General features: G+C 39.9%; 1 protein-coding gene across 2 annotated transcripts; it reads right to left on the reverse strand.

The window, feature by feature from the left end:
• Positions 1-515: 515 nt before the first annotated feature.
• Positions 516-18,219, reverse strand: NUP50 (nucleoporin 50). 2 transcript variants are annotated; one of them, XM_069806931.1, is made up of 9 exons: positions 17,951-18,219; positions 15,769-15,843; positions 15,211-15,289; positions 13,970-14,053; positions 11,048-11,243; positions 9,076-9,738; positions 8,003-8,081; positions 6,824-6,942; positions 516-4,635 (listed from the first exon to the last, which is right to left on the reverse strand). In XM_069806931.1, the coding sequence occupies exons 3-9, from the start codon at positions 15,277-15,279 to the stop codon at positions 4,433-4,435; spliced, it is 1,413 nt and encodes a 470-aa protein (XP_069663032.1). In that variant the 5' UTR covers positions 15,280-15,289; positions 15,769-15,843; positions 17,951-18,219; the 3' UTR covers positions 516-4,432. The 2 variants fall into 2 exon arrangements, with proteins under 2 accessions (XP_069663032.1, XP_069663030.1); XM_069806929.1 differs by lacking the exon at positions 15,769-15,843.
• Positions 18,220-18,938: the final 719 nt, after the last annotated feature.

Raw genomic sequence — 18,938 nt, forward strand, 5'->3', positions numbered from 1 at the left:
CTGCTCCCCCCCGCCATTTGCCAGACTGTCACAAGCCACTGAAGAGAACAATCACTTTGTGGCCTGGCTTTAGGATAGCGCTTTTAGGCTAGATCTAGAAATATGTTCTACATATGTCATCCGGCAAACACAGATTACTTTTGCTCTTAAATCTTTTTAATATTGCAAGTGGAAGGATTTTTAGAGGTCGATCTCTACAGTCATTCTCTTAGCATGCAAGAACTAGTTTTTCTCTCTCTGGCCAAAGGCAGCCCTGGCTCCTGCCTCCGAGCTCGTTCAGCTCACTGACCTTGAAGAAGAAGAAAGCATTTTTGCTGAACTGGCTCTTAGTGATGTGACGGGTTTGAAAGCCAGCCTGAGGAAGGGGCAGGGGAAGACATTGCTTCTTTTAGCAGCAGTAAGGCTGGGCGCAGGATTTTCTAGGCAGGAGTTCACCTGGAAGCAACTTGATTGTAAAGTTCATTTTATTAATACAGTGTTATACAGTCAAAGTGAAAGGGATACACACGAGACAATTAATCTTCCATTCATTTATTCACATTTTCCATGGATTTTTGTACACTTCCTCAATGTATTAGAACTAATGAAAACATTGTTACATGACAAGTTATGTGAAACTTAAGTATCCACTGAAAAATTCAGAGCAGTTTGAAATCTATTAACAATTAACAAATTGTCACATTCAGCATTTTCATTGGATTTATGCTAGCTCATGCCACTTTGAATTGTTTAATGTGAGTTAACTTCTGCACACAGGCACCAGCTACAAAATTTTAGCAAATGCAAATAAGTTAAGGCATCAGAAAGTAAGTCTTTTAAGGACATTTTAAATGTTACAGTGCTGCAAAGGGAGCTGAATGGAAGTCCTTAACAGTAAAGCGTACCTCCTAATTGGTTTACGTTCTACATGTTCATTTGAACTGTAAATTTCATTTACGTTTTCACATCCATCAACCAAAAGGGATTATAGGAACACCTGGTGTGCTCCCAAATAGATAATTTTAAGAACATTACAAAAAAACCCCCCTGCATATAGCCATTTAATATTTCAAAATAAAATTCAAACCAACTGTAATAATCTCCCTCACAGATGATTCTGATAGTTAAAAGCAGCAGACATCTTGATTTTCTATTTTGGGGAGGTGAGAGGGAAAGGAAAGATTTCTACGCAGCCAAAACTTCAAAATCACAGCAGAAGGAAGAATGCATGATCCATTAAGACACTCCAACACCTATGTACAGCTGAAAAAGTGAAAGCATTAACTCAAATTAGGGAGGAAACTTGCATCTTTAATATCAGGTATCTGATATCCAGCTGCTAAAACATATTAAGTATCTACCAAGATACAGGAATGCCTCACTAAGTTGGAATTCTGATCAAAATTCCTTCCTTGAATAGCATGTACCACTTTGTAACAAAGGCATTAGTATATTGATTTCTATGTTCTCCACTAACTTTTGCTTTTAACTCATTTTAGGCCTTTATTTCTATGTAAGAATCTCTGGCTTTTTACAGTATTTATGTACTTTACTATTTCTTAACTAGAAACTGAAGCATTTATCAAAAATTTGTTTTTATAACAGTACTAGAGAAGGGTTGTGCTTTATAACTGAACACCAAGTGAAAAGTACACAGCTTCCTTTTCCTGCTTCATGGTCCAGATAATTGCAGGGTCACTATCAATGATATTGATTAAAATCTCTAATTTGCAGTAAAATTCTTCCCTATTCTTTTAGTGGCAACTTTCCCAGTGTAAAATGTTTAAAATCTTGTGTTTATGCATATATTTGACATACTAATTAACACAAGATTCAAATTATATACCTTCTCCTAGCTTTACTGATAAATACGTACATTGCTAAAGAATTAAGGTGTCTCATCTCAAATAGTCTTTACCACGGCTAATAGAAGGTATTACTTGTTACCATAGATATTGTAAAGTTTAATTTTTCCAACCCAATTTATTGTTCTTCTACTTATTTTTCCATACACTCTGTGCTCACCCTCAGAATGTCCACCCTTGAAAACATGACAGAGATGCACTAGCCATTATTCAGTTTGCCAGCTTCAGAATTGGGCCAAATACGTGTGTGCAAAACCCCAAGACCGCCTCACTTCAGAGGCAAATCAGAAGGATGCACGGGATGTTCAGTTTGTCTCACTTGTTCAAGTTAGTTGGTCCGCACTTCAGTGGATGAAGAAACAGTTACATAGCCATGAGCTTTCGGAAGTAAACCAAACAGAAACCTGAGACCACTGATAAATCTGTATGGAGCTGCTCTTCAAGTGGGATGCATAATAAATTGCTTACCACACCCAGCGCTCCAGCCTCAAAATCTTTCTGCATGGTGATGTGTTTAAGACACTACAGTCAGAAGACAAATGCAAAATTAACTGAGCCCTTGGACGTTAAAACCTGAGCCTGTAATAAACTTTTCAGGCAATGTTCTGCTTTTCATTCATATGCAATTAATATGCATGCCTTCAGCTTTTGGCCTCCAATTTAGGTATTGGCAAGACTTTTTTTAAAAAAGCACATTATTTTGAGGAAAGTAATGTCACTTACTTTTAAGTACTGAGCCAAATGAAAAAAAAAAGGCACCACTTCATATTTCAAATATTATTTGAAATATAATCTGAGCTCCCTTTACACTTGAGTGTCAGAAATGCAATTCCTGTGACCTCAGTGTAGCTGAAATGTAAGCGAAGGCCTTTGTTTTTGAACTTTGGTCAAGAGGGCTATAAATCCTATAAAGTTTTTCCTCCATTTAGTTAAGAGGGGGAAAAAAAGGCCATAACCTGGATTGTACAGTGATTTAGGACTAAAGGCAGGCATTTGCCCCCATCCTCCCCAGCCCCGTCCCCGCAAGCAGTGGGGAGCAGGTAAGATGTGCTGCATCTAATCAAATGGTGCTACTCCTTTTTCCCCACCCACAGGATGCCACTACTGTGGATTTCCAGGCCCCCTGTGAGAATTGCATCATGCTGCATTTTTAAAGAATAGGATTTTTTCCTCTGTGTTGCATTAGCCAGAGGCAGGTTGGCATGCTTCTTCCATCTGCCTGGAGCTGGTCAGTGTGACAGATCCAAGAGCAGTTCAAGTCTAATATTAACATCTAGCTCTTGGGTAGTTCCCAGAGCTGAAAGTGAAGCAGAAAAACAACTATTAGGGAAGGAGTTTCCAGCAAACAAGATTTGAAAAAGGATTAAATAACCAAACACAGTCTTGATAAATTTGAGATGGAAACTGAGAACAGGGTGATGTTCTGATCCACAAATTATTGCCACACAGTTCATTTTAACACAGCTGAAAACTAAGTTGTAAGTTAACCCAGTGCTCCCTACTTGCAACAGAAAGCTTGTCCCTAAAGCTGCAAACTACTGCTTAATGTAATGCAGTAAAGCACTGTAGTTTTAGCACATGGGAAAAATAATTACTGATACACATTTATGCATGTATTTCCTGGTAATGGCCAGAGGCAATATAAAGATCTATAAAAATCCTGAAATTTGTTTGTGAAAAGAGAATCTTCAGAAAAGTACTAGAAGCAAGACGAGTACAACAACATTTACACCTCTGCCTCTGCTGGGTTTCAGTTTTAGCCCAAAGGACTAGGGAAGAATACCTCGGAGGGACTGTTAATGGAAGTGCAACTGCAACCCTTTGCTTCTGACTTGTCAGAAGTCAGCAAACGCCAGCTGTGGTTGTGGTCCAAGATGAACAGTCTTCCAGTTGTCTGCTTGTACTATTGCACATCATTAGCTTGTTGCTACAGTAAGAACAGAACTGACAGTTCTTCTCTAAGAAACACTACTGTCAACAAGACTACGCAAGCAAATTTTCTTTTAAATATCTGGAGATGCTGTCTCCGAGTCCCAAAAGCACACAAGTCTGTTAAGAATTAAAACACAGTATAATATACACACTGTCGTTCTTGGGGTGCACTGATGTCACCAAGTTTGAAAAATTAAGTCTCACCAGAATATGACAGACCAATTAAAATTAAAAATCTGGAGTCCAGAAACAGTTTCAACAGTTAAACTTCAACATCCTCCCTTCTCAACACAGGAGGTTGTTGCATTGCACGGCAGTCTGTGAGGAAGCTCTGGTACCATATTTTTGTACTGATATCAGTCCATTCGGTCAACTCAATCGGTGTTAAAAACGTACGCTTTAATTTAAATCAATGTGCTTTATCCAGAAGAGGTCCTGCATTTAGATACTGAAAAATGAGGGAGCACAGTCCAAGACTTGTGTTCTATTAAAGCTTTTATTAGCTAGTTTAGCTTTTCCTCACAGAATTTTTCCAGAATTCCTGTAACAGTTCTTAATATCAGAATAAAGAGTTAAGTGTTCAAGTGAAATTATGGAAGAAAAAAAGAGCAGCAGCAGTTTGGCAATAATTCCTCAAATCAATGACTGCAACTTATTTAGGCCTCCTTTTTCTCCAGTAAGATTTTGTGCAACTCATCTGCATCCTCACTTGTTTTCACCCTTATTAACATAGTGACAGGAACAGCTGGATTCTTCTCATCAATTGGTGGATTAGGAACACAAACTATAAGAACATTGTTTTTTCCGGTTCTTGTACATGGCATCTTAGGTGGAATTAGAACATTCAACAGTATGTTTCCTGCATACGAGGAGGAAAAAAAAATTACAATTAGCAATTTTTCAGCTTTTACTGCAATACAGATGTTAGTATATTTACTAAATAGGGATTTAAGTTTGTATTCAGAAGGAAGGCAATTCACAAATGTCATATATACTTGTCTTATTCTTCCCTAAGCATCTGCCCATGGCCACTGTTGTCACAGATTTCTTTCCTCATTAGGAACGAGGAAATCTCTGGAAAGACTGTGTCCTCCTTTTTTAAAGGGAGGAGTCTGAAGAATATCAAATGATAGTAGGGACACGCAGGAAAAAGGGAAGGGGACAAGGGAGAAGCAGCAAATGAGGAATCCCATCAGAGTGCTTAGTTTATGCTTATGCAAGTTACTCATTCTGACCATCAAGCACAGTTCATAAGCAGAAGCAAAAAGTTAGCTTTAACACACATACAGACATGTTAATCTAAAATTGGACAAACTATGGTAGAATAAGTACTTTGTATCCTCACATCATACAACACATCTGATGTGGTCTACCACCAGGTTACTAACAGCAGCTCTATGTCAACTTGTTAAATTACATAGTGAGTTTGAGAGCTTCAGTATTAGTGGTCTATTAAAACAGTTGCAAACAAACTCAAATCTGCTTCCACAGAAGATGCACACATTTTGTAAACCTGGTAAATAGTTCAGAACACGGTAGTAGTATTTAGGGAAAAGTCAGTCTTCGCCTTCCTTTCCAGTTCAGTTTTTCAACACAGTGAGATTTTAGGAAAGGATTATAGCACTGTGTGAAGATAGCAAAAAGGAAAGTGTGCATCATTATGACTGCAGCAGCTTCTAGAAAGCAATGCTTGGAAACACCAAGCCGAAATGTCTTAGTGTATGAGCTGAAGAAAAAGGAAAGATTTCCTAATACATCACCTCAGATGAAGGTAGAGGGAATGTAAATCAACATCATGAAAATTAGCATCAGCTGAGTGAAAATCAAGACTTGTATTAAAGACTAGGTAACTTGGAGAAATCAAGTTTTCATCTACTCTATTTAACACATTCAAATCCCCAAGGAAATGCTGAAAGCACTGCCAACTCTGCCATACATCTGCCTTCAGTTTTATTGCTAAGAACTGCCCTTTATCTGGCAAACCTTGTCTCCACTGAAAGAAGTTGATGATTTAGAAGTGACTAACACAGGAGTTGCAATCTCACCGGGTATTTGAAAACTGCCCCTAATGGGCCTGCAGAGACTTGATATACACTCACTGGAGTGCACTATAAACTGAAAGTGAGGTGAGATTTACCAATAGCCTACAGTGCAGCATGGCTTTAGTTCTCAGGTCTTCTATAAGCACAATATTTACTCTTGTTTTATGGAAGTTGTCAAGTGCATGTGAACCCCACATGCAAGTTTCTTGAAATTGGGTACTGAAGCATAGCAAAGTTTCTCAACAATGAGTATCGAAACATTGATTTGCACAGTTTGAGCATGTAAACACTCTTCAGCCAGAATGTTACACCTTAAGAACTTCAATACATCAATTCCCCTTAATTTCTTAAAAGCAAAGAAATGGTTAGGTTTTTTTCTCTTTAATTAGCTGTGTTAACGTTCATCTCAAGATATTCCGAGGGAACTATCACACTACAGGTTACTCCAATTCTGTAGTCAACCCACCATTTGTGATCCAACTGAAGTTAGCTAAAACACCATTCAACAGCTGGACTTCAGCATGCATTTTAAGAGTAATGCATACAGCAAAATCCTGCGTGCCTGATCTATAGAATGATCCCCTTTACCCCCAAGTACAAGGGATGTCTGCCTACATGGCCAACTATTTACATATTCAGGATGAATTGCAGAGAAATGGCAGCTGGCCTGCATTTTAGCACAAAATTTGTTCCTCTTCATTCATCACACCTGATACATGTATACTTCACTGTGGATCTTAAGCCACACTTCAAATTAAAAAAAGGGGTGAGGGGGAATGAATACCCAAACATACACCACAACTTTTTTACTTCCTTGCACTGCTTCATGTGCACTATTTTGTAATGCTCATTAGAGGCATCCTATTGCTTGTTCAATACTTGAATTTACTGAAAACAGTAGAAAGGTTTTCACTAATCGGGTCTGTTATGCTGTGTAACAAAAAAATCCTAGTGCTCAGCAGGGAATTTCACATCAGGACTTGCTACTAGAAGAAATTTACTTACCTAAATTGGTATCTGCTCGGACCAGGAGTTGAGTTTTTTCATTTCCTGCGGGTTTTAAGTGTAATGTTCCTACACCTTTTTCTTTAAATTCATTATCCTTTTTGTAGAACAGTTTGCACCTGTGCAAAAAAAAGCCTCGTTTGTGCAGTTGTGCAGAGATTAAAAAACAAGGATATCAAAGATATCTCCCAAATACACATCAACACACTGTGAGTCAGAGGTATATATGTATATGTAAGCCAATAGTTTAACAATAATCAGGAGTTAACATGATGTGAGTAGCATAAATCTTTCTTCTTCTTTACCTTGTTTCATGTGCTAACAGATAGTACATCCAGTTCAGAACAAGAAAGTTAATTCTTTCTTTCAGTATTGAAATAACAAATGTCACTTCTTTCACGGAAAAGTAAAATGCACAGTAACCTGTACTCAGGGTCTATAAGGAGTAGTAACTGTAAGCTACTGTTTAAAAACACTAATTACAAAACCATAAGAACTTGCTGTATCATTCTAAAGTTATAATAGGACTTTTATGTAAAATTTAAAAACATTTTTTAAGCAAAGCTCTAATAAACCTAATGCCATTCTTCATAAATTAGCATGGACCTTCTCTCAGATAAAGCAAATTACTTTTTGCAGAAGGACAAATTCTGTGCCAAGTGTTGAGCAGACATGCAATTACTTGGACTACTGAACATGCTTTGAAAAACTGCTTCTAGTAGAGCTAGTCTCATTTTGAACTTCAAAATACAACTTGTTCACTCCTTCATACAATAATCAGCATTTTCCAACCGAAGAGTCTTATTTTAGACTATGCAAATAGCTGAGCACCTAACTGATTTTTCAGAAGTACAGTATATTATTTCTGTGCTACAAGCCCTAGACAGAAACATCATCTTCATTTGTAAAAAACTGATCGGAAGTAGAATGCAAACTAGCTGTTAGTGTTGTGTCCAAGATACACAAGAATTTTAGTAAGATCTTACACATTTTTGTTCTGTATTTTATGAGTGGAACTTCATATTCAATATGGCTTCCTAACAAGCTGTATTAACTATGAAGTCCAAGAACATATACATCATTAATTATGCACTGCAGTGATGAACAGCAGCAATATGCAGGTATGAATTATTCTCCAAGTTATAATTCTATTCACTATTCCAAGTTAAAGTCACTTACTTCTTTGAGTAGAAAGCATCATCCTCTTTTATTTCATTAACAATGACTTTTGGTGGCTCTTCCTCCTCCTCTTCCCCTCCTTTAAATACAAAGTTTTAATATGTAATGAGTATATAATCTGGAAGGTAGTTTTAGCATTGTATTAGAACTAGCTTATGCATGCTGTATTTGACATATACATGTGTGGACTGTCAACGATTGCCAATACATGTTTAAGTCAATGTGGGCTCTGAAGCAGCTTCAGCTACAGAAAAAAGTCTTACTTTTTTTTTTTGTTCATCCACACCCCTTAAGCAACTTTATGCTCATCTTCAGTTTAAATGGGATGAAAATACCCAACCCCCACCAAACAATCAAACCCCCAAAATATAAAGCTTAACAAGTCTAACTTGACGTCAAAACCCTCTGTAGGGGGAAAAAAAAGTTACAACAATTCAAAGAAGAGTCTCCACAAATGGGTACAAGTAAAGCATAATAAATACTTCAGCAGCCAGGTTTGATTTCGGGGAAGGGAATTAGTGGCAGGAATGACAGCCAAGAGACAGTGGCAGGATTATGCCTTTCTGGTCCCTCAGCTGCTAGGATTTCTAACAACTTACTGTATTCAGCTTCAGTAAATAGCAGAGTAAAACTGTCAGGTAGTATGTAACTTTATTGGCCTTACAGTCTATTACACAAGATGTATGAAATTGTTCTGTATCTTACACATTTTGCATCCCTTGATAAACCCATTGGGAAAAGCAGCAGGATTGAAATGTCCTGCAGGCTCAAAGATGAACACAGCAGTTGCTTTAAATTTCATCATTTCAAGTCTTGTATTCAGCTGGAGAATTATATTCTATTACAGGAAGTATAAATCTGACACAAATACATTGGTTTTGATAAGCATATACTTTTAGTGTTACTTAAAACAGTAGGCAAACCAGGTATTTCCAGGGAAGTGGTACAGTTTTGCACTTTCAAATTCAAGCACAATTATGATCTAGTTCAACTTAGTATTACTTCATCTTTGCAGTATTCTTAAGTAACATTCACAGCTTACCATTAAAATAATAATTTAAAATAGAATTTACCTTTATCATCGCTATTTCCACTTTCTGTCTGAGCTTCCAATACATTGGTGGATATTGCAGTGACAGACTTAGCCTGGTTTGCGTCTTTTCCAAACAAACCTGAATTTCCAGGAGAAAATGAGAAACTACTAAGTGTTCCTGAACCAAGGGAACCCAAAACAGAACTGTCAACACTCTTGCCAAAATTAAATGAGACAGTTGACGTAGCTCCTAAAGATGGATCTTTTTTTTCTGATGCAGCTTCAGGTTTTTTGTCCGAGGTATCCTCACTTTTGTTGTTGTTAAACAAAAATGTTGATCCTTGCTGTAGCTTTGAATTCCCAAATGTAGAAACTGACTGAGAGCCAGGTGTCTTGTTGCTTTCGTTTTCCGAGCCACTATCACTACTGCTTCCATGTTGCTGTTCAATATTTGCTAAATACTTCTCATAGTCTCTGAAGATTGGTGTCAGGTCACACAGTGGGTTTGTGTTTACATGCTTAACTATCCAGTCACGCACAGAACAGTTTAAAGCTGCTAACTGTTTGTGGTAAACACTAGAGCTACAAACTTTACTCTGAGCATAGCCAGATGAGGACGGTTGACTGCCACCATTAGCTTTTGGGCTTGCAGCCTTTTTCTCAGTAAATGCAGTAGTAGTGGGACCATTTGACATTGTGGATCCTATTAGAAGAAAAACAAGGTTTAGAACATTTTTCTTCCCAGAAAGCAGAGTTCTCATAAAAGCCTAACTAATGTTCTCCATATTTCTTTATGAAATCACTTATTCTTGCTCAGTTATGTACCTTCTCTTGGATGACAACACTGTGAACCATAGTGTGGTACAAGTAAACAGGCAATGCTGTAAGCAGAGAGCTAAGCTCACTAAATTTAGAAAAGTTAGTTAGTTCAGGGACAGGCAAAGTAGATGGACCACACAGTTGTATAAAAAAAGTCTAAAGAAATCTTGTACAGAATAACGTTAAAATACTAGAAAGTTTTTTATTTCACCTAAACCCCCAAAATCTTAATTCAAGCTTTACCAAGCTATAACAGTTATTAAAACAAGATATTCAGTTATCTCTTGCTACTTGTGCTTTAAAAAACTCTGCATGCACTAGCCCATGATTTGCACATTTTTGAGTGGTTTCTGTATAAAAACTATAATAAGCAAATTAAGAAAATCATCATTAAATATTTACGTTTCTCCTAATTTAGTTAAGATCACTGAAATCTAAGTTACTCTAAACTTCAAACTCCACCATTTCTATTCTGTGGCATGCCGACTCAAACACTGTGGCATGGTTCACATTTCTGCATCTCTAACACAAAGGGATAGAACTGGTATTCTTCAGGGACTACCAAAGCATAAGACTAGAGTTAAACTTGCCAAAATATTTCAAGTGTCTTAAAATGCAGGTATAAATGTAACAGATAAAATCCTAGTAAGACTGTTTGTGATATAAGATGTACAGGGAAAAAAGTTAAGCCTGTAGCTATGTGGCATATATTTACCAAAAACTGCAAAAAATACAGAAACAAGACCTTAAAAAAAGAAAAAAAAAAAATCACACAAAGAAGTTGCAGTCCTACTAAACGGACAGTTTCTGTTAGCTGCCTTTTTTTTTTTTTTTTAATTAAATTCAGAGAATTGGGACAATTATTTAACTGGAACATGTTATCAGCTGTTTTATACTATTCAGAGTGTCTTATGCCAATGTCTTCCACTCCCATTTGTGCCTATAAAGCTTCTACCTCCAGTATTAGATCAAATATGAATTTAGTTTCCACCTCTTAAAACTGCATGCATTTGATAAGTTGTCCCTCCAGCAGTCTAAAACCTTTTTAAGAAATCTTACAAAGAGGAATAAAGTCTCAAAACCTTAAAACAGAACTAGAGGGTTTTCTGAATTTGTTTTTTCACTATTAAAATAACCCTACAGATTTTATGGCTGAATTTGTTCATAAATATGTATGTTTATTTAAAACTTACCAAATGCTGATTGTGTTTCAGAGGTGGTCTTTAAACTGCTGAAAGAAGGAGTGCTAGAGACACTACTGCTTCCATTAGACAGCCCTTCTAAAGGCTTTATTCCTGCACCATTACCAAATCCGCTGAAGCCACCTCCTCCTTTTCCAGAAGGCAATATAAAGCCTTTAAACCCTTTAAAAGCTCCTCCACTTTCAGACTGGGGAAAGAAGAGGGGGGGGGGGCAGAAAAAGACAACCAGTTACATACATGTTATCCACAAAAATCCTATCCCCACTTGATATTCCATTTGTTTTACCCTGGTTCGGTGTGTCATTTCATACATTATTAAGTCAGCTATGTAAACCAAGTTAATAGCTTCCTTATGACACATATTGCTACTATTTTTAAAGGACTCGGATGTTTGGTATGAAAATAAACTAGATCTAGGAAGTGGATACATAAAACTTGTTCAGAGCAGCAGATGTGTTTGACTACCTATTTAGACATTCATAGCATCTTGTTTTCTTTAAATAATTACATAGCAATACATAATTTCAGTCCTATTTTCAGCAACTTTTAGCATTTACAACCGCAATTAAGAGTCCAACACTTCAAGCCACTCATCAAAACAGCATACTTTGTAGTCACCTATGTAACGTTTAAGTGATTTACCCAAAATATTCCAATGTGATTGATGGAAGAAGCAAAGATAGACTGTACTTGATAACGTAATATGTACACTTTCTGCAGCCTTTTCCTTACTGTCCTGGTTTCAGCTGGGTTAATTTTCTTCTTAGTGGCTGGTACAGTGTGTTTTGGATTTAGTGTGACAACAATGTTGGTAACACACTGATGTTTTAGTTGGTGCTAAGTAGCGCTTATCTTAAGTTAAGGGTTTTTCAGGTTCCCATGCTCTGCCAGCAAGCAGGTGTACAAGAAGCTGGGAGGGAGCACGGCCAGGACAGCTGACCCGAACTAGCCAAAGGGATATTCCACACCACAGAACGTCATGCTCAGTATATAAACTGGGGGGAGCTGGCTGGGAGGGGTGGATCGCTGCTCGGGCATCAGTCAGCGGGTGACAAGCAACTGCACTGTGCATCACTTGCACCCCAAGAAGAGACATTTCTCTCTCTTTTTTTTTTTTTGTTACATTGCTTTTCATCTTTTTTCTTTTTTTTCTTTTTTTTTTTTTTTCCCAATTCTCCTCCCCATCCCACTGGAAGCGGGGAGGAGTGAGCAAGTGGCTGAGTGGTGCTTAGTTGCTGGCTGGGGTTAAACCACAACAATTCCCTAGTTCTGAACACTATCTTTACAACCATATAACTTTATGGTATGGTTTCTTACATGTTCTTAAAAGATATAGTGTGATTAACACACAAAGAAGCACTGCCACTTTTAGGTACTACATATACCGTCTTTTGAGGTAATGAGCACTTATTACTGGAAGTAGACTTTCAGTGTCTCTGGAAAGCCATCAGAGGAAAAGGAGAATTGCTTCTGAGTTTCATCTACTTTTGCCACTGAAGAAATAGCAAAACTTACCAATTTTAGGTTCTATTCCAGTATCTGGCCTTGTGGGTATAGGCTCTTTTTGTTTCCCTTTGTGCTTTACCTTTTCCAGTGCAGTCCTCTGTTTCTCATTTCTGGGTAGCTATTTTTATTCTGTCTCTCTTTGATCAATCCTACCTACCTCCCCCTCTGGACATGCAAGTTGAACTGCAGTCTTTTTCTTTGCAGCATTCTGCTCGCTCCATTTAGGAACATCGGTAAATTTCAAGTTTACCTTTTTGTAAATATTTCACTGGTTTCTTATGCAGCCTGAGGTGTCCTGCCATGAGTTCTGCTTTTTGGACTTCGCCCAGCCTATCCTAGCTCTTCTTCCAGCTTTCATCTCCAACAGCTGACTCCCAGCCTCCTGACAATTTCTGCTACAATCACCTGGTCCCCCTTCTCAGTCAGTTCTGGTTTTCCCATTCCATTTGCCCCCGAATCCCTCCTGTTCAAGTTGTGGTTTATTTCTTGCATCACCTCTTCCCAGTACAATCCTTTAGTTAACTGCATTCTCTACCACATCTGTGGTTAAAACTACTATACGCCAAAGGGGGATAGGACAGCTTCCTCATTTACATTGCTTGGACAGCAGAAGGAAAATCAAAAGCACAGGAGAAAACTATCTAGCCCCTAATTATGCCTAGTCCCATTCACTCCAAAAGCAATTTGAGTGATAGGTAAAGTTTCTGTTCTATTTCAAACATGGCACATGCCCTGTTCAAAGAATGTTTCACAGAAAGATATATATGACAAAGCATCTGTCAGGCATTTTTGAAAGCACTACAGTTTGGTTGGACTGGGTTAATACTTTCACAGGGAATAAACCCGTCACAAAGGCCAACTTCCTTTCAATTTTCAATTTGTTATTGCAAAGAGTAGGTGGCACTAAAGCTCTTCACAGCAGGGGTGGGGGGAAGTAGCAGCATTCTTAAAAAAAGACATGTTTTTCATTCTCAGAACAGCTTAGTATTTTGGCTTTTACTTATTTAGCCTCTGAAACATCCCCCAGCCCTCCAGTATGGGTAACTAATAACTTTTGATTTCCAGGCTTCCATCTCTGCAAAAAATGAAACTGGAGCAGTTCGAATGCTGTTTTACATCTGTAGATGACATCGTGTCTGAAACACTTTGCATTTATACTTCAAAATTACGCATCTCTCTTCACCCAGTCAGTACTAGCATTACCCATTTTTCATTCTAGCCTTACTCTTGCTACGGAACAGTAAGCGAAAATTAATTTGCATGTATGAGCTGACTAGCTGCATATACATTCTACACGATAGCTTTATACGGTATTATTACAAGCCAAAATAAGTAAAAACCTGAGCACGGATGTCGTATTTTGCAGCTGACTCAAACTACAAGACTAATGCTCAGTGATTACATTACCTCTGATCCAATGTTTCGTCGCTTTGCTTTTTTAATAGCTCTGTTCTTCAGGACTTCTTCACTGGCTACTGAGAATGTTCCCACCTTTAAGAGGAAGTTATAGACTCATTAATGAAATTCTTGAAAGGCATAAAATCATCACATCTGAAGAGATGGCTGAGATCAGTTTTTGAACACAAATGTAAATAACACTGCTCCCTAACAAGTAAGGGAAGACATAAAAAAAAAAAATATAGTACTGTGATTAGCTTGCCAGCTACTTGGATATTAGTTGATACTTTCAAACCTCTTGTCTTTATTGTTCTGCATTACATTTCCCTTCATGCAATCTCAATTTTGCTACAACAATAATTCAGGATTTTTTTTTAATTTTTGTTTTTTAAACAAAGACATGAGATGCCTTTGCTGAAGGTAATCTGTCAGTATTGCACTGTTATAAACAATTTTCAGTTTGGAGAAGGTATATTAAGATGTATGCTGTAAGTCAACCTTCTGCAGTCTGCTGTAGTTCAAGTATTAGCAAAGGCAGCTAATGACTAATTACTACCCTGTAATAAGTGAAGAAATTAAGTTTTCTTATATTCAAATTTCTGGAAGTCTACTGTCAGTTCTCCTTCTCACATTTTATAGGCCTAACATTTAATAGTTTTAGCAGTACAGAAGCTAGCACAGTTTGTTTAGAGATAATATATGAGCCATAAGCAAGTACAAGACGCTAAATGTGAAAATATCTTTTTACAATCAGATGAAACATATCATTTGACTGTTTGCTTAATTCCTCTGACTGTGTAGGGACATTCGGCTAAGTGCTCCAAATTATCGTATTTCTGAAATTAACTATTACTGACCTTCAAAAAAAAAGACATGAGACATGAAGAAAACTTATCTCAAGAAATCAAAACCACTTTTCTTGTGAACTCAGTAAATACCCATCACACATTTGAAGAGTTCAAAAGCATTATGCATTTTAACAAGCCTGGGATTCCCTTTAGAAACGTAAAGTTCCTTTCCCCTGAGCTGCTGATGTCATTTTAACTGTTAAAAGCTGCTTTGCCATATGGTCTGCATATATTAGACGCTTTATAAAAAGAAAAGAAATCACTTATAAAAAATTATCTTTAATTGCTACACTTGCAACCAATTTTACTGTAGATTTCACCCACAAGATAAATAGCACATGTAAATAACTACCCTACTGCCTGCAGGGGTGGGGTGGGAGCAGGATCTAATGTGTATCTTACCTCTTCAGCTTCATCCTCCTGATCCCAGTTTCTGTCAGTCAGTTCCTTCTCTGCAATTCTCTTTGCCATTTTTCCACACCTGTGTGGGGAAAAAAAAAGAAAAAGCATAGAATCAATTGCACAGAAATTCACTTCTAAGCAACAGTCATCTTCCATTTGTATTACTTAGAACAAATAATGGGAACCAGAGTTAATATAGAAGTAGGTCAAAACTGGAATGACAGTTGAAAATGAAGTGTGTTTCTGTTGCTGCCACAACAGCTGTTAATCAACAGCACTTGGGATTAAAGTTGTGGTGATAAGCCATATTTGATCTTAAATTTAAGCAACTATGGAATCGTGCAGTTTAATTATGGGTAAGTTTTCTTTAGCAGCAATGCTGCTAGAGAAATTCCTTTCAGTCCCATAACCCATATACCTGCTCACCACTTACTCTGAAGGGCTGCAAAAACTGAAAACATGGAAGAAAGATCTGGTTAAAACATTCCATATTCCACTCCATCTTGCCTCAGGATACCCATGTAAGCAGCAAGAGAAAACTAAATTGCTTTATAGTACCTAAAATAAACACCAATGAGGACCTACTGAAGCAACTGGACAGAAAGCTTGGGTAAGAATGAAGACAAAGCTCTCCTACAAAAACCAAGATCAGCAGAATATTACCAATTAGAAATCTGAAAAATTCTATTACATATAAATCATATTATTTTTCCTCCAAAGGACACATAAAGCATATCATGGATTTTAAAGCAATTACTGTAAGCAGCCAATCATCATTTTGCGAGTTCTCTGCAATGTAAAGAGAAATCAACTTTGGAGAACGAATGTCTGTAACAGTTCTGATTTCCATTTTACTAAAGTACAACTTATCAGCTGTGCAAAAACAAAGAATGAATGCAGCTATGATATTTTGTATCCAAAAAACTTGGCAAGCAATCACATTACTCAGATTTTATATTAAAAAATTTTTTTACTAATTATATCATCTGACACTAAATATGAAAACTTTTCAAAGAAAAGATGTATTTTTGTAGCAATTTAAGTCTCAAGTGAGCAGAGAAATTAAAACTCTTCAAAAAAACCCTCTTAGGTTTGCGATTATGACCTGGCCAGATTGAAAAAAAAAAATAATAATCCACAAATAGTTGAATTTCAGAGCCGAAAACGGGAACAATACATGGTTACAGAACATCTTGTTTAGCGGATGAAGTATTTTTAAACAGAGCAGTAAATCCAGCTGCACAGCAGTCTTACAGAGATCACATGTCAAAGTCATGAATTTTGGTCTGACACTTCACAAATAAGGTCAAGTTATTAGGATCTTTTGGAAGTACAGTGACAAAAGATTGTTTTGTGTAAACACTTTCAAATGCCCTAATCCACACCATCCTGAAAGCAGAGGTCCTACCATGCCCTGCTTGATTCTCGGCAGACTAGGGAACTATTTAAATCTAACCCATTGACAAAACAAATAAAAATAATTACAGCTACTTATTTTAAAGTTATATTGGCTCCCCAGTACAGTTTCCCACAAGGGTATACAAACACTTGCAACCAGAGGAAGACAAGACTGCATGTCTTTGGCAGCAGCCAGAGCTCAGAGGCTAGTAAAACCTAGAATTACACCACTGGATTCCACAGAAGATCAAATTACCACTCTTAACCCGGCCACTGAAGCAGGACAAGCACATTAACTAGAAAGCCTGTTCTCCACTAATAGAAGAGGGGTAAACCTGTTGGCCTTGGCTCCAGGTTCTTTGCACCCACCTGTGTTTACAGGATTTCTCTACGTGAATACTGACAACAGAGCCTAACATATACGAAGAGAGGAGCAAGAGAATCCTAGACGAGTTTTCTAGCCTGTGAAACAGGAAGCAACACAAAACCACGTCTATCTGATAATCACAACCGTCAAGAAGTTCTAGCAGCAAATGTTCTGAAGAGGGCGAGATGGGAGTATTTTGAGAAACAGCTCTTTTTATTTAAAAACAACCCTGCAATATAGATGTTTTGTTGAACTCCTAAAACCCACCTAGTAACTACAGCTGCCCTAGTTAACACAGCAGTTTAAGAACAAGACTTGATTTAACGTTTGCTTTCCCCAATACCCCCTTATCTACCGTAAGGCTACCAAACTTGCGTTCCTGGAGCCCCCAACCTAAAACCAGGCGGCAAAAGAAGTCACCGGCGTCTCACGGCCCTCGCGGGACTTCCGCGGCGCGGGGGGGACACACGCAGGCCTAGCCCTGCGGACGCGTTCCAGTCCCGAGCTTGCCTGGAGGAAGCAGGAAACCCCTGCGGTATTTTGGGGTGTGCAGAGCTGCCGCCTGCTAGCCGACCCACCTTTCTTCTTTCCTGAGAGGATCTTCTGTTCCGGCGTAGGCTCTTTTCGGTTTAACACACGCACACACGGTCCCGCTTTGCTTCCTTTCCCAAGGCCTAGCCGCAGTCCCCCTCTTAACACCCGAAGTTCCTGCCTCCCACCCGCCCCACGCACGTTACAGAGGAGCTCTGCGCTTTTTTACACGACGGGATGTATTCCTGGGCCCCCCCCGCCCCGCTGCAGCTCGCCAAAACGCCATCGTCCGTCCCCCCCCCACCCCGGGCACGGCAAACCGGGCCCCCACGGAGGCGGGAGGCTCCAAGGGCGAACCCCCTCCCTACCCGGCATCCCTCCGGCTTGCGGTCCTCCTGCCTGAGGCCGGCGGGAGAGGAGAGGAGCGGGCTGGCCGGCACTTACCCCCGCGGGGCGGGCGGCCGTCTCTCCCCCGCGGTGCTGGGCTGCGGGGCCGGGGCTGAGGCTGAGACTGCGGCGGGCAGGAGGCGGAGTCTGCTCGCAGGCTGCCCGGGCCCGGAGACCGCTCACCATCCCCCGGCCGGGTCCTCCAGACGCTTTGCTGCCGCCATTTTGTCCCTCCTGAAAGACGGTGAAGAAATTTTTTTTTTTTAAAAAAAAGAGAGAGAGAGAGAGAGGTGTCGTCCACCACCGTCCCCGCGGCCGCCTCCACCGCGCATGCGCCACCCCCCTTCAGCGCGGCTGAGGGAGGGGGAAAGGGAGGCGGAGCCGGCGGCGGCCGGATCACGTGGCCGCCGCAGCCCAATGGGCGGGCTCGTCTTGCCGACGGCCGGTTGGGCCGCGCATGCTCCCTTGCGGAAGGGACGGGTCTCGCGCCGGCCGTTCGAATTTTCGTCACGTGGCCGGCGCCTCTCTCTCTCCCTCTCCCCCCCTCACGCCCGGCGCCGGCCCGTGTGAGGCGGGAGAGCTGCTCCCGCGGGCCGCGGTGCTTCACGGCCTCAGATTAGGCCTCGGACCGTGGCGGAGGGGTGTCCGAACCACGCGTGGGCGGGGGGGGGGGGGTCAGGTCGCATCCCGCGCTGGCTGTGCCCGGCCGGGCGCTGACTCACGGGGCAGGGCCGGCTCCCGCCTGGCTTACGGCCGGAGGAGTTGCTTGCCAGGCTTGGTGGCTGACTTGACTTATAAAGGCCTTGGCTCGCTGGCTGCCTCGCTCGTGGCCTTTTCTCCCTGCGGTGTAGTAGTAGGTGGGATTAGTGCTGGTGTGAGGCGGCTGGAGAGCAGGTAATGTTCTTCGCTGTAGTGACGGGCTGAAAGCGGTGACTCACTAGCGTTTTTGCATCGTTTACAGACGTCGTGTACTCCCTTAGAATGGTGAAAATGAAGGCAGTCGGTTCTCATGCCCCGTCTTAGGTGGTAGTTTACAGCTAAGACT

The sequence above is a fragment of the Haliaeetus albicilla genome, chromosome 19, assembly GCF_947461875.1.
Source record: "Haliaeetus albicilla chromosome 19, bHalAlb1.1, whole genome shotgun sequence".
Lineage (NCBI taxonomy): Eukaryota > Metazoa > Chordata > Aves > Accipitriformes > Accipitridae > Haliaeetus > Haliaeetus albicilla.